We start from the raw sequence: 13,944 nt of genomic DNA on the forward strand, positions 1-13,944 counted from the left end.
AATTAGGATGGGTGTGTCAGAGGCAGTGTGATTGGCATAGGATAAAGCAGGGTTTAGGTCTGTTGTACATAGGGTCACTATGAATTGCAAGCAATTCGAGGGCACATAACAAGAAGCAATAAAACTGAAAAACTTAATAAAAGAAAAAAGTAGACACAGATAACTCGATTAAGAAATAATAGAGGTGATATCACAACAGAACCGGATGAAATGAAATTGATAATATCGGAATACTATGAAAAGCTATAGTCAGACAAACTAAAAAACCTAGGGGAAAATGGACAAAATCCTTGAAACACATGTCCTTTGCAGATTGATCCAGATAAATGTAGAACACTTGAACAGACCCATCACAAAAGAAGAAACTGAACAGGTCATCAAAAGACTTCCCCAAAAGAAATGTCCTGGACCAGATGGCTTCACAGTTGAATTCTATCAAACATTCTGAGATCTATCATCAACTCTACTTATTTAAAAAATAGAAAAAGAAAGAACACTCCCAGAGACATTCTATTAAGCAAGCATAACCCTAATATCAAAACCAGGCAATGATATTAAACGAAAGACAGACAACTTCAGATCAATATCTCTCATGAATACAGATGCAAAAATCCTTAACAAAATCCAAGCCAATAGAATCCAAAAGCACATCAGAAAAATAAAAGGCACATAGCCCAATGGAACAGAATTGAGAACCCAGAAATGGACCCAGATATTTATGGTCAACTCATATTGGACAAAAAAATAAAACCTATCAGCTAGAGAAAGGACAAGCTCTTCATCAAATGATGCTGGCAAAATCGGACTGCTTCCTGCAGAAAGCCAAAACAGGATCCGTATCTCACACCATACATAAAAATCACCTCAAAATGGAACAGAGACCTGGGACTAAAACCCCAAATGATAAAGTTCATCAAAGACAAACTGAGATCAAGCTTAGAAGGCCTAGTCTATGGTACAAAGAGACTTAACAAATACAGCCAGAAATGCTCTAACCTGGAGAATAAAATTGATCAATCAAACATTGTAAAGATTAACTCCCTAGGAGCTGCAAAAAGTTTTTTCCAGCAGAGTGAAAAGAAAACCTACTGACTGAAGAAAAAATATCCGGCAATACCATTTTAGACAAGGGTCTCTTATCAAAAATTTACAGACTCTTACAGGCCACCACAAGAAAGACTGATAACACAATTACAAAATGGGGCAAAAGACATGGAAAGAATTTTCACAGAGGAAGATATTTGAACAGCCAGCACATGAAGAAATGCTCAAAATCACTTGTAATAAGAGAGATGCAAATCAAACCTACAATGAAATACTTTCTCACTCCAGTAACAGTGGTAAAGTTTAATGGGACAGCAAGTAATAAATGTTGGAGAGGATATGGCAAGATAGGAACTCATATATTGTTGGTAGGAATGGTACTACCACTCTGGAAGGCAGTTTGGTGTTTCCTCAGAAAGGTGAACATAGAAATTCCATATGACCCAGTTATTCCACTGTTTGGAATAATACCCAAAGAGAATGAGAGCTGAGGCACAAAGGCAGACTTGTACAACAATATTCATAGCAGCATTATTCACCATTTCAAGATCGTGGAAACAGCTCAAATGTCAAACTACTATAGAATGGATTGAGAAACCATGGTACATTCACACAATGGACTATTACACAGCAAATAGGAGCAATAATTTTGTAAACCATTACCTAACTTGAGAGGGACTTGAAAGCATTATGCTAAGTGAACCAACTGAATCCTATAAGGTCAAATACTGTATAAAACCATTATTGTAGAATGAGTATGAGGATCCGAGCGGGGGAGGAGAGAGCAGATGAGTGAGGGTGAACTGTAGGTGGACGGTAGTTAATAACAGGCTCACACAAGTGGATGGGGATTGGGTGGGTGTGTGTATGAAGGAAATGGGAAAGAACTGGTGTGAAAATCAATGTATAAGAGCTTTTAAAGTAAACCAGTATTAAACAAACAAACAAAGAAAAACAAAACAAACTCAAACTCATTACTGTCAAGTCAGAATCAGCACATATCTGATCTTCCAGTGGGTTTTCAGAGACTGTAAATCTCTCGGAGGAATTGCCCATCTTTCTCCATCAGAGCAGCTGGTGGATTCAAACCATTAAGACAAGCACATAAGAAAGCTACTTTAGACAAAATGTAGGAGAATGAAGCTAGGTGTGAATTTGCAGTTCTATGGTTGTGTTTTTAATGTTTAGGATAGGATGGTTAAGATGTTATAATAACAATAATGAGAAAAAGGTAAAAACTACCTGTACTTATCTCTGCCTCCTAAAATACCCCACAAAAACAACAATTTAACCATTATTTGCATTCAAAAATAAGCAAGATGTTTGTTTTCTTGATGTTGAGCTTCAGAGAAAAAAAAATAAGCAAGATGGATCAAAGATTTCTATCAAATATTCTCTACCTAACATCAGCAGAGAACTGCTAGAAGTCCAGGCTGGGTTTAGAAGGGGTCGTGGTACTAGGGATATTGTAGTTGATGTTAGATGGATCTTAGCTGAAAGCAGGGAAAACCAGAAGAATGTCTATCTGCACTTCATTGATTATGTAAAGGTGTTTTTGTGGATCATAACAAACTGTGGCTGACTCTGAGAAGAATGGGAATCCCAGAACACTTGATCGTGCTAATGAGAAACCTATACCTGGACCAAGAGGCAGTGGTCAGAACAGAGTAAGGAAATACTGCATGGTTCAAAATTGGGAAGGGCGTACGCCAGGGATGTGTCCTGTCTCCATACCTTTTCAACCTGTATGCAGGACAGATTATCCGGGAGGTTGGGCTCTATGAGGAGAAGTGTGGTGTCAGGATTGGTGGAAGATCTATCAACAATCTGCATTATGCAGATAACACAACCCTGCTTGCTGAAACTGAGGAGGACCTGAAGCACTTGCTGCAGAAGGTCAAGGACTGTAGCCTTCAATAAGGTTTGAGGTTTAATATCAAGAAGATAAAGATTCTCACCACTAGACCATCTGGCAGCATTAAGATGGATGGTGAAGAGATTGAGATTATTCACAGCTTTAGTTTGCTTGCCTCCACAGTCAACACTCCTGGCAACAGCAGCCAGGAAATTAAAAGACGTATTGCAATGGGAAATTCTGCTGTTAGGGACCTCTCCAAAGTACTGAAGAGCAGTGGTGTCTCTCTGGAGAGTAAGGTGCATCTGATACAGGCCATGGTCTTTGCAATCACTTGTTATGCATCAGAGAGTTGGACAATTACTAGGAAGGACAGAAGGAGAATTGATGCCTTTGATCTGTGGTGCTGGAGTATTGAGGGTACCATGAACTGCCAAGAAAACAAACGGATTCATCCTAGAGAGGGTTAAACCAGGATGCTCCTTGGAGGTAAGGATCCTGAGGCTTCGTCTGACATACTTAGACATGTTGTAAGGAGGGACTGGTCCTTGGAGGGGGACATCATGCTTGGGAGGGTGGAGGGACAGCACAGGAGGGGAAGACCCTCTATGAGGTGGATTGATTCAGTGACTAGGTAATCAGGATGGGTGTATCGGAGACAGTGCAATTGGCACAGGACAGGATAGAGTTTAGGGCTGTTGTACATAGGGTCGCTATGAGTCACAAGCAACTCGACGGCACATAACAACAACAACAACAAACAACATCAGAGGTCTATCTCAGTAGTAACGATCGGGGAACAGATATGAAGGAACAGTAACAGGACAAGGATGGATGTAATCAAGATGGTAACCACACAGGCAACTAACGTCTCCTGGGTTCTCACTAAGTACTGCACTAAGTACTTTGTTGTTAGGTGGCATCAAGTAGACTATTCCTAGTATGTATGAACAACAGAATGGAAGCTTGCCCTACCTTATGCCAATCTCACTCTCTGCATGCTCAAGCCCACTGTAGTGACTGTGTCAATCAATCTTGTGCTTTACATGTCTTAATCAATCCTCTCCATACATAACCCTAAGAATATTAGTCCCACTTTAGAGATGAGGAAAACAAGGTAGATTAAGTATTGCATGTTAAAAAAATGTGACATTCAAGCTATATCCAACCCCGTTCAAATTCAAGCTCACAATCTGATCCAGAGTCAATATGCACTCAAAACACAAAAAGTCTTGCGGTCCTCTGTATACTAGCCAAAGAGCCAAAGTTGTCAGTAAAGAAGCATAAAGAAAAAAATATCATTGAAAGCAACTGATTAGTCAAGAACGACAAAGATTTTGTTGTTGTTGTTAGGTGCCATCAAGTAGACCAAGATTCATAGCAATTCTATGAACGACAAATCTGTCCTATCCTGCACCGTCTACATGATGCGATGCTCAAATCCACTCTGGATCACTGTGAATCCATCTCAACTCTCTTCTGCTCAAGGACTAGTTCCTCCCTAAAATATGCCCAAAGTGAGATGAAATTTCACCATCCTTGCCCCTACAGAGCACATCCCTAGTTGTACTTCTATCAAGTCAGATTTGTTTGTTCTTTCGCAGTCCATAGTATATTCAATACTCTTCGCTAACATCACAGTTCAATCAGTTCTTCTTCTATCATTCCTAATCACTGTTCAACCTTCAGATGCAGAGCAAGTAATTGAGAAGACCATAGATTGGATCAGGCACAATTTAGTCTTTAAATTGACATCACTATTCTTTAGCACTATGGACAGCTACTTGACAGCAGTCTGCCCCAGTGCAACATGAATCTTGTTTTGTTTTGTTATTTTGAGAGTCAGGAAGCCAAACAACAGAGTACTAACCAAGATCCTCATGAATGCAGGGCTCATCATTTGTCCTAGGAGTTCACGATTGGGGATATATTTCACTCCACAATCATCTGGGATGAGGTGCTTCTCAGCTACTATGTCTTTAAACTCTGGGAACTTGAACTTGGTTCTGCAGAAGGCCTCAATGGCATGCACCTTGTTTTGAAGTTTGGTAAGGACTGACATGATGAGCTAGCCAATGTGGACCCTGGCCACCATAACCTGGGGTTTTCCAAAGAAACCTTGCATACCTGTTTGGAACCTGTCAACCCCAGCACAGGACATTTTGTTGATGCAAATAACATGGAGAGGATACAGCTTCACTCTGATGTGGAAGCCATCTTTGCTGCAACTCTGCACCATGTACTTGTTAACACAAAAATGGGCATTCTCCAGGACTTTTGAAGTCAGGTGCCATAGAGTTGAGTATGATCCACAGCAACTCTACGAACAATAGACTTGAACCCTATCCTATTCTGTGCCATCCTCATTATCTCTGACACACTTAAGTCCACTGTTGCAGTCACTGTAATCTAGCCATCTCATTGAGGTTCTTCCTCTCTTTCGTTGACCCTGCACCTTTCTAAGCATGATGTCCTCCTCCAAGCAAAAGCTTCTCCTAGCAACATGTCTAAAATATGAGAGACAAAGCTTTGCCATCTTTGCCTCCAAGGAAGACTCTGGCTGAACCTTCTGTGATACATATCTGCTTGTTCTTTTGGCAGTGCATGGCATATTCAGTAGTCTTCTCCAACACCAGAGCTCAAAAGCATCACTTCTTCTTCTATCATCCTTATTTTCTGCCAAGGTTTTATATGTGTAGTAAGTGATTGAAAGCCACGGCCTGAATTAAACACAATTCAACCTTCAGACTGACGTAACTGCTCTTCAGAGAACTGCTCATATTTATCAGAGTCCATGTGGCCAAAGTAGAAATTCATTGACTTCGCCTTCTTCTGATCCAAGTAAAAGATGCAGTGCTTGGCATAAGGGCCATCTCTGCAGAAGTGAGCCTCTGGATAGGGCTTGTTCTTAAAAGACTGGCCCATGACAATGACTGTCAGGGCCTGGCTAACCTGCAAAGCAGGAGCAGCAACACCTTGTAAAAACAGCAGGACCACCTATCTTGGCTTGACATCTGTTCTGCAGAAAACAACTCCAGGAAGCAGTATGCTAATGAATAGGGAGTGACCAAAGGCCTCAGAATTATAGGAATGTGATACCTTGTTTTCCAATAGATATCATAGGATATCCAGGAAGATGTCTTTGTTTTGTGTTGAGGTCTGGGAATGTTTGATCTATCAGTCAACATCTCTGGACAGATAAGAGATAATGCAATTACCCCTGTAGGCATGTTCCTAAGACCTCCCACTCGCGCACACGCAGGCATGTGTGTGTGTGTGTGTGTGTGTGTGTGTGTGTGTATATATACCCTTGCCAAAATATTAAACTTGCTATTTGTCATCAGCAATTAGCCTCTCCGCATCTTCATTTCAACCTGGTGCCTCCTTTTGGCGGAATTCTCCCGACATATCGGGGCTGGATCCCCGATTAACAGCACATTCTTTGTGGTACACAAAAGGAAAAGAGTGCAACACATCTTCTCATTTTCTTACTGCTGCTACCATGGGTGTTGATTGTGGATCCAAATAAAATGAAATCATTGGCAATTTTAAACATTTTTCCATCTTTAATGAGTATCATCCAGAAGAGTGCAAACGGTCACTGCAAAGACAGAAGAGGAAGAGAAGACCAAAATGGTTGTCAGAAAAGACTCTGAAAATTGCACTGGAGTGCAGAGAAGCCAAAGCACAAGGAAGAATTCAAGATACTAAAGAGATGAATAGAAGATTTCAAAAGGCAGTACGTGATGACAAAGTAAAATATTACAATGAAATGTGCAAGGATTTGGAGTCAGAAAATCAAAAGGGCCGAACTCACTGAGCATTTCTTAAGTTCAAGGAACTGAAGAACAAATTCAAACCTCAAGTTGCTATAATCAAGGATGCTTTAGGCAGAATAGTAAATGATCCAGGAAGTATTAAAAGAAGATGGAAAGAATATACTGAGCCACTGTGTTGAAAGGAATTGGCAGACACAGAAGAATTTCATGAAACAACATATGAGCAAGAGCCTATGGTGATAAAGGAAGAGGTTCAGGCTGCTTTGAGGGAAATGGCAAAAAATAAGACCCCTGGAATAGATGATATACCAGTTGACAAATTTCAGTTAAGAGATGCTGCCCTGACATGCTCAAGTTGTGCCAAGAAATCTGGAGAATAACCACTTGGCCAACTATCTAGAAGAGATCTACATTTGTTCCCATCCCAAAGAAGGGTGACCCAACAGAGTGTGGAAACTATAGAAGAATTTCACATGAAAGCAAGATTCTACTGAAGATTATCCGAAAACGACTAGAACAACACATCAGCAGAGAACTGCCAGAAGTCCAGGCTGTGTTTAGAAGGGTTCATGGTACTAGAGATATTGTAGCTACTATTAGATGGCTCTTAGCTGAAAGCAGGGAATACCAGAGGAATGTCTATCTGTGTTTCATTGACTATGCAAAGGCATTTGACTGTGTGGATCATAACAAACTGTGGCTGACTCTGAGAAGAATGGGAATCCCAGAACACTTGATCATGCTAATGAGAAACCTATACTTGGACCAAGAGGCAGCAGTCAGAACAGAGCAAGGAAATACTGCATGGTTCAAAATTGGGAAGGGCGTACGCCAGGGATGTGTCCTGTCTCCATACCTTTTCAACCTGTATGCAGAACAGATTATCCGGGAGGTTGGGCTCTATGAGGAGACATGTGGGGTCAAGATTCGTGGAAGATCTATCAACAATCTATGTTATGCAGATGACACAATCCTGCCTGCTGAAACTGAGGAGGATCTGAAGCGCTTGCAGCAAAGGGTCTAGGACTGCAGACTTCATTATGGATTGAGGATCAATGTCAAGCAGACAAAGATTCTCACCCCTGGACCAATGGGCAGCATTAGCATGGACGGTGAAGGGATTGAGATTGTTCACAGCTTTAGTTTGCTTGGCTCCACAGTCAACCAGTAGCCCAGAAACTAAAAACACATTGCCATGGGAAAGTCTGCTGTTAGGGACCTCTCCAAAGTACTGAAGAGCAATGGTGTCTCTCTGGAGACTAAGGTGCTTCTGATACAGGCCATGGTCTTTGCTATCACTTGTTATGCATCAGAGAGTTGAACAATGTCTAAGGAGAATAGAAGGAGAATTGATGCCTTTGAGTTGTGGTGCTGGAGAAGAGTATTGAGGGTACCATGGACTGCAAGGAAAATAAACAGATTCATCCTGGAAAGGGTTAAACCGGCAGCTCCTTGGAGGCAAGGATAATTTGGACATGTAAGGAGGGACCAGTCCTTGGAGAGGGACATCATGCTTGGAAGGGTGGAGGGACCGCTCAGGAGGGGAAGGCCTTCTATGAGGTGGATTGATTCAGTGACTGAGATAATGGGGATGGGTGTGTCAGAGACAATGCCATTGGCACAGGACAGAGCAGAGTTTTGGGCTGTAGTACATAGGGTCGCTATGAGTCACAAGCAACTCGATGGCACATAACAACAATGAATATTGCCTATTCTAGTAGTGAAGATTTTTGTTTTCTTCATGTTGAGATGTAATCCATATTGAAAGTTGTAGATCTTCTGCAGCAAGTGTTTCAAGTCCTCTTCACGTTCTAGAAGCAACAGTGTTATATACACAGCACAGGTTGTTGATAAGCCTTCCTCCAATCCTGATGCCACATTCCTCTTCATACAGTCCAGCATCTTGAATGATTTGCTCAACATACACATTAAATAGGTATGGAGAAAGGATACAAAGCTGATGCACACCTTTCTGGATTTTAAACCATGCAATGTTCCTTTATTCTGTTTAAATAAATTCTTATTGGTCTAAGTGTAGGTTTCGCATAAACACAATCAAGTGTTTCCCTTCTTCTCAATGTTAACCATAATTTTTGATTCACAGTGAAATCCCCTTCAAGTAAACATCCACCTGGCATCAGCAATGATATCTCTTGTCCCTCTTCTGATTTTAGCCTGAATTTCTGACAGTTCCTTGTTGATATAATGTTCCAGTAATTTTTTTACTAATCTTTGCCAAAATTTTACTTGTATGTAATAATAATGATTGTTGTTTGATAATTTCCACATTCTGTTCGATCACCTTGTTTGGGAATAGGAACAAGCATGGCTTTCTTCCAGGCAGTTGGCTAAGTGGCTGACTTCCATATTTGCTGGTAGAGAGTAGAACAGCTCAGGAAATCTTAGCAGCTTATGAAATGTATTTTTAGAGGAACAAAATTTAGTCCAGTATACCTGAGCATGCTGATTTTGTATAAAAGCTGAGCTAATGCTTTCTATTCAAGTTTCTCATTTTCCACTGATGTCTTCAAGCACATCATCAATATCTTCTGGGACCAGTTCCTTCAGTTGACTTAAGGCTCTGATATCGCATTATTAAGATGTTGTGTGTTATTGTTAGGTGCCACTGATTCAATTTTCAATTTAAAACAATTCTATGCAACAAGCACAGAATTTCCCCATAGGGTTTTCTAGGTTGTAATATTTACAGACACAGGTCACCAAGCCTGTGGTAACCAGGGGTGAGTAGAATCAACAACTCTTATATTACCAGGAACATTTAACTATTGTATTATTAGGATTCCTCAGATATGTGTTTTTAAACTAGTATTTTAATCACATCCATATAAGTTTCACTCTCAAAATCTTGAGATATTTTAGTAGAACAGAGAGAGAAAAGTGCTCTGAAGCTGAATTTTCCCTTAAGTATAATGTCTAGATTTTTAGGTGAAAGTGACCATTTTCTTCCCATCTCATATATAACACAGACTATGAGGACATTCATAAACTTGAAGTTACAGCATCAAAAAAAAGCAATGTATACTTAAACACATGCTCTCAAGAGAGAAAAATGAAAGATCATCAAAGGGATAAAACATTGCAGAAATATGTATTTTAGGATATTGTTGTTGTTGTGTGCTATCAAGTTGCCTGTGACTCATACCAATATGTATAGCAACTCTGACGCCTGCCCTGTCCTCAGTCTCACTAATTCCAACAGACCAATCCCCATTGTCCTAGTCACTGCTGTCTGTATCAGTCCATCTCACCTGGTGTCTTCCTCTCCTGCACTGTCCCTCTACCCTTCCAAGCATGATGTTCTTCTCCAAGGATCAGTCTCTCCTGGCCACGTGCCCAGAGTATGTGATATCAAGCTTCAAAATCCTAGTCTCCAAGGAGAAACTTGGTTTCACCCTCAATACAACACAAAAAAATGTGGAGAAAAAATAAGTTAAGATATGGGTTATGACTGTCCAATTTATAGACAATTCAAATTTTCCCTTTAACATCAAGTTAATTTGTTCTCATTTTGAAAAGACTGAGCCAATCCCTACTAGCAAAGACGTCTTCATTGCAATCACCTTCACTTGCTCCACAGGTAGCATTTAAAGCACTGAAAAGGCTTCTGTTAGTCTAGGCAGAGAGGCCAAAGAGAAGAATGAAGAATTCAGAACTCAAATGCTGATGGCCTTACTGTTGAAGATAAGAAAATGGCCTTGTCTGTCTAAGCTAGCAGGTGGCTCGTAAATCAGAGTGGAATGTCCCTCCCAAAAGACTCTGTTGATAAAAATCCTTCCCAGTAAGTTCACAGTGTGACTTCCCATTCTGCCTCTCCAGGATGAGGAACTCACCGGGGAGCTCCCCTTTCCCCACTTTACTAAAGCTGCATTAAGTTTTCTCTCATTCTCTCTGATTTCTTCTTTAAGTCCACTAACCTAACCTAACAGCTTCAAGTCTCTTCTTGCATTAAATCCACATATTTCACTTCCATTGAGTCTGACTCATAGAGATCATCCAACAGGTTTCTAAAGCTATAAACATAGACCCTCTTTCTTTCTTGGAGGCGTTGGTGGATTTGAACTGCTGACCTTTTAGCTAGCAGCCCCACCCACACTTTATACACTACATAACCAGGGTTCATTTTTTTGTATTCACATAGACTAAGAGTTGCATATATGCCATCTTACTTACAAATGGGACCTAAATATGGCCCTTAAGAACTGATCTCGTGCAAGCAACAAATGCTGGCAAGGTTATGGAGAAACTGGAACCCTTATTCACTGTTGGTGAGAGTGTAAAATGGTGTAACCACTGTGGAAGGCGGTATGGCGCTTTCTCAAAAAGTTGCAAATAGAGATACCATTTGACCCAGCAATTCCACTACTGGGAATATACCCCAAAGAGACCATAACTGAGATCCAAGCAGATATATGCACAACCATGTTTACTGTGTCTTTGTTCACAACAGCAAGGAGTTGGAAACAACCAAAGTGTCCATCAACAAATGAGTGGATAGAGCTGTGGTATATTCACACAATGGAATACTATGCTGCATTGAGAAACAAGGAACTCATGCAATATTATTCAAAATTGGTGACCCTGGAGGACATTATGTGGAGTGAAGTATCTCAGTCAAAAAAGGACAAATACTGCATGGTGCCACTGTTGTAAAACAGGACTGACATCGGGGTTGGGGGAGACTGAGAAAGATGGGTTCAATAATGTATACTGCTTTGAAACAGATGAGGGAGAAAACTCTTTAAAAGGGATATGTTATTGGGTATTTGTGTCATGACAGGAGTCCAGAGCAAAGGCTGCATAGTGGAGTGGACCTAGGGGAAGGGATTGTAAAACAATGAAAGAATTTTTCTTTTACTTTTCCAAGAGGGTAGTGTAGTAGGGGGGAGGGTTAGAAGGGGAGAAAAGTGCAACAATGTATGAACGGAAATCCAAAGTAAATGTAATTTTCATTGAAATTAATAATAAACAAAAAAAAAAGAACTGATCTGTAGCAATGAAAGAATTTTACTTTTCAAAGAGAAGAGCAAATTGGGGGGGAAGGGTAGGCAGGGAGAAAAGTGCAACAATAAATGAATGGAAATCCTAAGTCTCTGTAAGCTTTTATTAAAATGAATACTTTTTTTAAAAAAAAGAACTGATCTCATTTGTAGTGCAATAACTGCTTGTAATATTCAAACATTTCTTTAAAAAGAAAGCATAAAAGTGAGGCATTGGGTGGGGGGGCGGGGAGAGGGGTGCAACAATGAATGAATGGAATTCCAAAATCTCTGTAGATGTTCATTGAAATTAAAAATAAAGAAATTAAATTTAAAAAAAAAGAAAGAAAGAAAATTTAAAAAAATTAAAAAAAAAAAAAAAGTGAGGCATTGGCTGGAAACAGATCCTTACTGTAGATACTGAACTTGAGGCCCTCTCCCAAGAAATATCTACTACTCTCCAACAATCCAAGCTGTAAAAGATCCCAGATATAAAAATCACAACCTTCAAATGTTAACAAGGAGGTACTCATTAAAAATTATTATTGTGTATAATCACAACAACAAAATACATTATACCAAAAAAAAAAAATTTCCAGCTGCCAAAAAAAAACCCTAAAAAACGTCAAATGCAAGCACTACAACATGCCAAGTAATTGCACAACCGACGCTGAACCACAGCCAGCCTGGAACATGGTGCCAATGATATCAGAGATCCTTCCAGGGCAGAAAGCCCGAATCTGCAGCTTTGTCTCCTCCTCCTCCTCTCCCAGAACTAATGCTAGCACAGTTCTCTGCACAGAAGGCACTAGGTCAAAGGTCTACCTTGCCTTTAGCAGCAACTCAGTGAGTGAGTCCAGGGGTGAGGAGCAAGCTTAGTTCAAATACCTTTATAGAATACTCTAAAAATTCCAGCCATTATTATTATTTGCAACCAGTAAAAGAATACACAAAGCAAAAACGGAGGGAGATCATTTAGGAGAGCAGATACCTATTCTGACAAAACCTGTAGACATGAAAAAATCCAGTTCTCAAGACACAAATTGCTATTTGAACTGGATAAGGTGGAAACAGGTTATTGGAACACATAAAGTATTTTCTTCCCTGCACACAGAGACCTGGTGGATAGATAAGTGGTTAAAGAGTTCCGCCGATGAGCGGCAGGTCGGAGGTTCAAATCCACACAGCCAGATCCACGAGTTTGCTTCCGTAAAGAATTTCAGTCTCAGAAAACCTGTGGCACAGTTCTACCCTGTCCTATAGGGTCAAAGCAGTGGCAACGAGTTTTGTTGGGGTTTGAGGTATCCAGTGTGCTTGCACCAACATTCTCCATAGACTCCATGGAGACAGCCAGGCCTTTAAACAGGAGGTAACAGAGGCTAGGTCCCAAAGCACTAAACTTTTAGGGGAATGGCTGGAGGGTGGTAACCCTCCATTGGCCCCAACCTGAGATATTTCAACTACACAAGGGTGGGGTGAAAACTTTCCCGGTCCCTGTTGAGTGGGAGCCCCTCAGCCATTCTCCGCTGGCCCTGATTTGCCGTGAGTGGGCAGTAAAGTAAAGCAAACGCGGGTGGCACAGTCTGGGGGCAGCTCACCTGCGCGATCCCGGCCCCCATCAGTCCGCCGCCGATGACTGTCACATGCTTAAGGATGATCTTCTTGGCTGAGGCCGTGGCGGAGGACGAGGAGGACATGCCACGCACGAACTGTCTGATCACGAAAGCCATGGTGCAGCGTCTGCAACAGGGATCCGATAGAGAGAGCCAAGTAACCAGCGATCCCCTGAGGTAGGAGGCCCGACGCCTCGCTGTTCCGCGCGACTCTGTGACGTCACCCGGAGGCGGGGCGGAGACCCCGCGTCCTCTCCTCCAATTGGTCGAGGCGGCCCGCGGCAGTATTCAAACACGTATAAATACAGGTGTTTCCTCTGCCAGGTAAGTATGGGATGACAAAGCAAAATATTACAATGAAATGTGCAAGGAGTTGGAGTCAGAAAATCAAAAGGGCCGAACTCGCTCAACATACCTTAAGCTCAAGGAACTGAAGAATAAATTCAAACCTCGAGTTGCTATAATCAAGGATGCTTTCGGCAGAATGTTAAAAGTATTAAAGGAAGATGGAAGGAATATACTGAGTCACTGTATCGAAAGGAATTGGAAGACACAGAAGAATTTCATGAAACAACATATAAGCAAGAGCCTATGATGATGAAAGAAGAAGTTCAGGCTGCTTTGAAGGAAATGGCAAAAAATAAGGCCCCAGGAAT

At 41.1% G+C, this 13,944-nt stretch overlaps 1 protein-coding gene across 2 annotated transcripts in view; it reads right to left on the reverse strand.

Annotated features, from left to right (window-relative positions):
- HADH (hydroxyacyl-CoA dehydrogenase) overlaps positions 1-13,421 on the reverse strand; it is an 83,543-nt gene extending 70,122 nt beyond the window's left edge. Inside the window, exon 1 of one of the 2 annotated variants that reach the window (XM_006881102.1) lies at positions 13,274-13,421. In XM_006881102.1, coding sequence (XP_006881164.1) covers positions 13,274-13,405 — 132 coding nt within the window. In that variant the 5' untranslated portion in view covers positions 13,406-13,421. The remainder of the gene's footprint in view (positions 1-13,273) is intronic. The other variant, XM_006881103.1, reaches the window with a different exon arrangement.
- Between the last annotated feature and the right edge of the window lie 523 nt (positions 13,422-13,944).

The sequence above is a fragment of the Elephantulus edwardii genome, unplaced genomic scaffold (assembly GCF_000299155.1).
Source record: "Elephantulus edwardii isolate Elephantulus edwardi_28Jun2011 unplaced genomic scaffold, EleEdw1.0 scaffold00012, whole genome shotgun sequence".
NCBI classification, from domain to species: Eukaryota; Metazoa; Chordata; class Mammalia; order Macroscelidea; family Macroscelididae; genus Elephantulus; species Elephantulus edwardii.